A 7,638-nucleotide genomic window follows, 5' to 3' on the forward strand; every position below is an offset into this window, starting at 1 on the left:
TCCAGCCAATCACAGAGTGCAATATCTGCGGACGCATTTCGTCCTCAAACTTCATCCTCATCCTCAAATCCTTACCTCGTTATCCCATCTTTCTCTGCTCCCTCTCTCTCCCACATAATGGGGGTCCCCTGTGGCACACCCGTTATGCGATGCTCAGCCAATCACAGCGGATTTCCACCCTGACACACGCGCTAGGCAGCAGTCATACCCAGACAGCAGCAGATACTTTTAGGACTCAGCAGTCGTACCAGCAGTGGTGAGCACACCTCATGGAGCCCTCTACTTTGCACAAGTAGGCCATAATTCACATATGGTATATATGCAACATTTCTAGTTTTAAAAATGTCATTAACTTGAATGACTGAAGATACGTTTGCTTGCTACATCTTTACAGTCAGATATACGTGCATAAATAAATAGTTTGACTATTTTATTTGAACCCATAGAAGCTGGCTTCTCTTTCTGCATAATGACCTATGTGCACATTCCTTGCATAATGTCGCCCTCTACTGGACAATCAATGGTAACAATCTAGAGGTGGAAACTGGAAAGTCTAGTTCAGACTTCAGACCACCAATGATTCACCATCAGGGCCATTTGCTGAAAGTTGGCAGCCCTGTTTAGCAGCCTATCCCAGGGAATCTGGGACCCACTGTCAATGCCTGCCCTGCGAGATTAAGGAACATTCAGATTTTGCTCAAAACTTACATTCATCAAAACACATGAAACTGTGCATACTGCATACCATCAATGATTCCCTTGCACCTAGACCCAACACACCACCAGGCAACCACAACAAGCCAGCCAGCTACCCTGATGGCCGGGTGTGGCTCCCTTTTATTCAGTCAGCAGCCAGGTGTCACAGGCTGTCCTGAATATGGGTGATTGGGGAGTCACATCAAAGCTCAACCAAACGGTTTCAGAATGTTGCAGAGAAAAATATTACATACCAGATCGAACACATCTAACAGTAGGTTACAGTGGTCCTCAATACAATACCTTTGAGGACTACTCAAAGGCCCCAAAAATCTGGCCATATGAGCTTGTAGTTCGGCTATTTTCACAATTCATATTTAGTGAGTCAAACTAAATGTAACGCCTACATTTCCAAGTGCTTGCACTTAAGGGTAGCACTTCCAAGCACAGTTTAAAAAGGAACATTTTGCGGGGGTCACGTGACGTCACGGACCACGGTCTGAAAAGTGGCAAACCCTTTAGGCTAGAATGACCACAAACGATCTGTGTAATTGAGGAAAATTATAGCTGCGTGGTTGTCATGGCAACCGATTAAGACAGGGTTAAATGAATCATGGAGTAGGCCTATAGTGGTTAACAGCCTCAGTAGGCTACTATACGACATAGTGATGCATGGCATTGTTTTATGGCATATTGGATGACATACATTTCCATTCAAAAACGTTGATGCCCATAGAAGTGTCAGTGTGTCACTGTGTGTGTCACTGTGTGTGTGTGTGTGTGTGTGTGTGTGTGTGTGTGTGCGTGTGTCATGTGTGTGTGCGTGCTGCGTGCGTGCGTGTGTGCGTGCGTTCATGATTTATCATGACAGGCCAGGATTCCAAGCGGTGGTCTTTTGGTGACATTATAAAAACAAGCCTCCAGGCACATGCTATCCTTTACCATGCAAATACTCTCTTCCTGTCCCGGGGGATTCTGGGAAAAAGGAAGTACGGCGTGTTTTCTTTGTGCTGATTGGCTGACTGCGCGTGTGTTCTGTGTTGCTGTTTGTTTACTTAGCAATGAGCCAATCACTCATATACATGCAAGCACGCACGCACGCACACAAGTGCACGCAGGCAGGCGCACGCACACACACACACACACACACACACACACACACACACACACACACACACACACACACACACACACACACACACACACACTACAATAAGCTACAATTCTGGGTAGTGGGAGAGGAGACAGAGGAAAGAGTACACGAGAACAGGGGAGAGGAGAGGGGACAGGGTAGGCCTACATGAGACATGGCATAGGGGACAGGGGAGAGGGGGGACATGAGACAAGGCATAGGTGACAGGGGACATGAGACAAGGCATAGAGGTCATGAGACAATTAGGGAGAGGAGACATGAGACAAGGCATATACAGTATAGGTGACAGGGGACATGAGACAAGGCATATATAGGGGATAGGGGACATGAGACAAGACATAGGGGACAGGGGACATGAGACAAGGCATATATAGGGGATAGGGGACATGAGACAAGACATAGGGGACAGGGGACATGAGACAAGGCCTATATACTGTAGGTGACAGGGGGACATGAGACAAGGCATATATAGGGGATAGGGGACATGAGACAAGACATAGGGGACATGAGACAAGGCCTATATACTGTAGCTGACAGGGGACATGAGACAAGGCATATATAGGGGATAGGGGACATGAGACAAGACATAGGGGACATGAGACAAGGCATATATAGGGGATAGGGGACATGAGACAAGACATAGGGGACATGAGACAAGGCCTATATACTGTAGCTGACAGGGGACATGAGACAAGGCCTATATACTGTAGGTGACAGGGGGACATGAGACAAGGCATATATAGGGGATAGGGGACATGAGACAAGACATAGGGGACATGAGACAAGGCATATATAGGGGATAGGGGACATGAGACAAGACATAGGGGACATGAGACAAGGCCTATATACTGTAGCTGACAGGGGACATGAGACAAGGCCTATATACTGTAGGTGACAGGGGGACATGAGACAAGGCATATATAGGGGATAGGGGACATGAGACAAGACATAGGGGACATGAGACAAGGCATATATAGGGGATAGGGGACATGAGACAAGACATAGGGGACATGAGACAAGGCCTATATACTGTAGCTGACAGGGGACATGAGACAAGGCCTATATACTGTAGGTGACAGGGGACATGAGACAAGGCATGTATAGGGGATAGGGGACATGAGACAAGACATAGGGGACAGGGGACATGAGACAAGGCCTTTCCCAGGCGCCTGACACACTATTAAAACGCTCTCGCTGTTCCGGGGGGGGGGGGGGGAGGGGGGGCAGAGCAGCTCTCTGCTCCATGGGGGGAGGAGGGCAGAACACAGCCGTGGAGCAGAGCTGCTCTGTGAAACCCAGTGACTCCCATTGAAAATGAATTGCGAGCTGCTCTGCCCCCAGTCTCCCCCCGGCCCCCCTCAGCCTTCTTGGGGAAAATTGTATGGTCAGAGGTGATTAATTGATTGAATACTTCATTAATCGGATTATTAACAGTACAGCTAGTACACTTAAAGCCCAACACACACACACCGGCTCCGTCCGACGCGGCGCGACGCGTTGCCGCGCGGCGACTCCTGGAAAATAGAACTGGTTCTATCGGTGCGTCAGGCGAGGCGCCAGCGCGCGTCGGACGCCGCCGGTGTGCGATATAGGTTCATTGAAAATAACGGAGGCGGCTGTTTTGACGCGCGGCGTTCGCAGACGGTGTGGGAGGCCCTTTAGTTATGCTGAAAAGGATAACACAAAAAGCCCCATGTCGCAGGGACGTATACCCCAAGAGTCTTTGGTATGACCCGGCCGGGGATCAAACCCTGACCTCCCAGTCTCTACACATACAATACAATACAGAAATACAATACAAACCCTGACCTCCCATAGTCTTTACACATACAATACAATACAAACCCTGACCTCCCAGTCTCAGGGCGGGCATACTCTACACATACAATACAGTAGAAATACAATACAAACCCTGACCTCCCAGTCTCAAGGTGGACACTCTAGTGTACACATAACATGTTAGAAATACAAGACAGAACATATTGGAATAAATGCAAAGCTCAGTAGAATCATGAGGAAATATTTACAGTGAAGACCCAGCCGACCTCCACGCAGGTGAGGTGGTGCACAGTGGTGCCTAGTAACTACCATAAGTACATTTACTTAAGTACTGTATAGTTTTGTACAATTTTGAGTTATTTTTACTTTACTCGAGTATTTCCAAATTTCCAGTACTTTTACTTTGAGGAGGTTCCAGCCAGCGCTACTACCTCCCATGTGCTGAGATGGAAACACAGAGAAAGAAGCAACCTCTGTTTCCATCTCTCCTCTGCTCCCAACCTTCTGCCTTTTTGCTCCTTTCCCACTACAACACGCATGCACACACGCACACTCTCACACAGTGAGTCAGTGGCCAACAGCTATTACCTGCTGTAGGAAATGACAGATTGACAGTGTTGCATGTGTGTGTGTCTGTGTGTGTGTGTGTATCTGTGTGCGTGCGTGCGTGCGTGTGTGCGTGTGGAGAAAGTGATGTTTGAATCCCAAATGAAACTTTAGGCAGGTGTTCAAATCTCTCTCCCTCTTTATCTCCCGGTCCTCTCTCGTTCTCTCTCCTTCTCTCCCTCTCTGCCTCTCCGTTTCTCTCACCCCATCCACACCAACCTCCCTCTCTATTACTGTAACATGACATATGTATGTGTGGATGTATGCATTTCAAACGGGAACAGTAAAAAACGGACACACAAAAAGACAAATAACAGACGGTCTCTCGGGGAAGCAGGTGTTAAAGACTTCAGTTTCCTGTGAGAAAATCTCATTCTGTTCTGTTTTCTCTCCATCTCTATTTCAACATCACTGTCCTCCTGGGATGAGAGATAGAGAGGAGGAAGAGAGAGAGAGAGAGAGAGAGAGAGAGAGAATAAGAAAGATAGAGAGAGGGAAAGTGAAAGGTAGAGAGTGCAAAGATGGAGGATGGGTGACATCTGACATGTTTGAAGGGTTATGATTTAGATTGTTGTTCCTAAACTGAAACATTGTTTTTTGTCTTAACTCTTCTCTTCTCTTCTCTTCTCTTCTCTTCTCTTCTCTTCTCTTCTCTTCTCTTCTCTTCTCTTCTCTTCTCTTCTCTTCTCTATTCTCACCTCATAAAACTTAATCACTGTATTCAATCAGGAAGCTGTCAGATGATTCAGCTCAGATATAGACATCACAGCCCTTAAAACAACATCAATCAGGAGCCAGGGGGCATCTCTTTCTCTCTCTCTCTCTGAAATCGCCAACGATTTCCAGCAAGATAGCATGGGGTACAACGTCAATGCACGAGACCTGAGTTGTTAAAAAAGGGGAAAACTATTCTAATGACGCAACACTTCCCCCTGCGTTCAATATCACCTAATGCCATCAGGACGATGGTAAATGCTTTATACCTATACCAACCCACTGGCGTATAAGCCCAGGGTACCAAAGGTCAGGGGGGGCCCTCAATACAATTGTGCCGCCTCTACAGAGCCTGATTCTACATTTCTGAATGTACTACTGCATGGTTGTTGAATTAAGACCCCCCCCCCCCCCCGTGTGTGTGTGTGTGTGTGTGTGTGTCCGTGTGTCTGTCCGTCCATCCGTCAAATCTCCGGCACCGTTGGCTTGTTGTGTTATGATGGTGATGGTTATTGTCTCCACCAGGCCGACCAGCACAAATATATATGCGAGTAGGGCAACCAAATGGCCTGCAGCGACGTCCCTGCACATTCCACTATGTTGAGGGACGCCACCAGGAGGCACATCTATGCAAAGAAACACATGTTTATATATATATTACTCCTAAACATTTGGCCCAAGCATCACACAAATGTTCCTGACCTGGTGGAGATCTGTGCTCCGAGGAGTCTTATGGTGTGGTTAGTGTGTTATGTTATTGACTGTGTTATCAATGTCAATACATGGTTTTATATAATCATACTGTAAGCTATGTCAAGGTAACGTCTAATAATGATTTATGAATTCAGTAATAATATAGCAGCTAAAATCCTTACAACTTCACAGGAGCCATGTTTTATGGAAATGTATACCGTTTCTGTTCAGTTGAAGTAATGTGATGAAAATAATGATCATTCATATAAAATGCCAGGATGGAAATGAAGACTGTGATCTGTAAGCAGATGGTTCGGCTGAGATGCAGCGTTTGCTTAGTTTGGCAAAGTGCCTTTGAGCAAAGATATTGATCAACAGGAAGAAGGATTCTATCTGCTCTACTTCTACGTATGTCCTTCTGTGTTCTGTCTGTCTGTCTGTCTGTCTGTCTGTCTGTCTGCCTGTCTGTATATTGTGCATTTATATAGTGCTTTTGTCCAAAGCGCTTTACATAGCATTACATTCATATCACCCATTCACACACACATTCATACACCGATGACGGGGGAAACCATGCAAGGCACCAACCTGCACATCGAGAGCAATTAGGGGTTCAGCGAGGATACTAAAGAGCCCAGGATTGAACTCACTGTTCGCAACCGGCCGCTCTACCCCTGAGTGAGTCAGTCAGTCAGTCAGTCAGTCAGTCAGTAGTACTATGATGAACATCTCTCTCCAAGTAAAATGCCGGAGATTAGCTGGTAACGGACGGACAGATATGTTTGATTACTTTGTCTACTTACTATTTGTATATTATCTTTGGTGAGAACCACTTATAAGCCCTGAAGCCCTCCATGGGTTTCTTTTCTCACCTGCACATATTACTCTTTTATTGATGTTACCTTTTTTTTGGTACAGTTTTTTATTGTGTGAATAAAACTAAACTAAACTAAACGGACACGGACACACATGCACGGACACACGGACGGACGGAGTGCAACACATACTCTCTCCCCATGCCTTCGGCCTGGTGGAGACAACAACCAATACACATGTGTACACATGATATATAATAACATGATATATAATAACCAATACCATTTAGAAACTTAAGGAAAAAAAGAAATTAAGAATTGGGGAACAATGTGACATCATTGTGAGGTCATCACTAATTGGAGGAAAACCGGAGAGGTGTGTGTGTGTGTGTGTGTGTGTGTGTGTGTGTGTGTGTGTGTCGCTGTGTCCGTCCGTGTGTGTGTGTGTGTGTGTGTGTGCGTGTGTGTCCCCGTCCGTGTGTGTGTGTGACCGTCCGTCCGTGTGCATGCTTTTTTCCATCGTTAGCAATGTGTTAGAGTGTGTGTGTGTGTGTGTGTGTGCGATGCGTGTGTGCGTGTGTGCGTGCGTGCGCGCGTGCGTGCACGCACTGTTATTACGAAGCCAGGTGTGTTTTCACAGTGAGACAATCCTCTCCTCCATGTAGGGGATGGAGGGATGGAGAGATAGAGCGATGGGGAGAGAGAGAGAGAGCAAGAGAGAGACAGAGAGAGAGAGAGAGAGAGAGAGAGAGAGAGAGAGAGAGAGCAAGAGACAGACAGAGAGAGAGAGAGAGAGCGAGAGAGAGAGAGAGAGAGATGTCAGAAAAAGGGAAAGATGTGATTGTCATCACCCCTGGCAACAACGAAAAGTTAAAGTTGCCAAAAGTCTCTTCATGACAGAGAATCTTCTCTCTGTGCATGCATGTGTGTGTGCGTGCGTGCGTGTGCGTGTGTGTGTGTGTGTGTGTGTGTGTGTGAGAAAGTTGACATGGTGACAAACCAGTTAGGGAGGTCAAGGGTTGCAACGAGCTGAGGAAATGACATCACTATTAAGAGGTCAGTCTCCATTCACACACGGCTAATAATAACACACAGGTAGCTCTGTGTGTGTGTGTGTGTGTGTGTGTGTGTGTGTGTGTGTGTATGTGTGTATGTGTGTATGTGCGTGCGTGCATGTGTGCG

General features: G+C 46.6%; 1 protein-coding gene across 1 annotated transcript in view; it reads right to left on the reverse strand.

Moving 5' to 3' along the window:
• Window positions 1-5,441: 5,441 nt before the first annotated feature.
• Window positions 5,442-7,638, reverse strand: part of iws1 (interacts with SUPT6H, CTD assembly factor 1) — a 54,215-nt gene continuing 52,018 nt past the window's right edge. Inside the window, exon 16 of the mRNA XM_080772577.1 lies at window positions 5,442-5,574. Within this exon, the coding sequence (XP_080628703.1) occupies window positions 5,458-5,574 (117 nt within the window). The 3' untranslated portion in view covers window positions 5,442-5,457. The remainder of the gene's footprint in view (window positions 5,575-7,638) is intronic.

The sequence above is a fragment of the Protomyctophum bolini genome, assembly GCF_963924005.1.
Source record: "Protomyctophum bolini genome assembly, chromosome: 9".
NCBI classification, from domain to species: Eukaryota; Metazoa; Chordata; class Actinopteri; order Myctophiformes; family Myctophidae; genus Protomyctophum; species Protomyctophum bolini.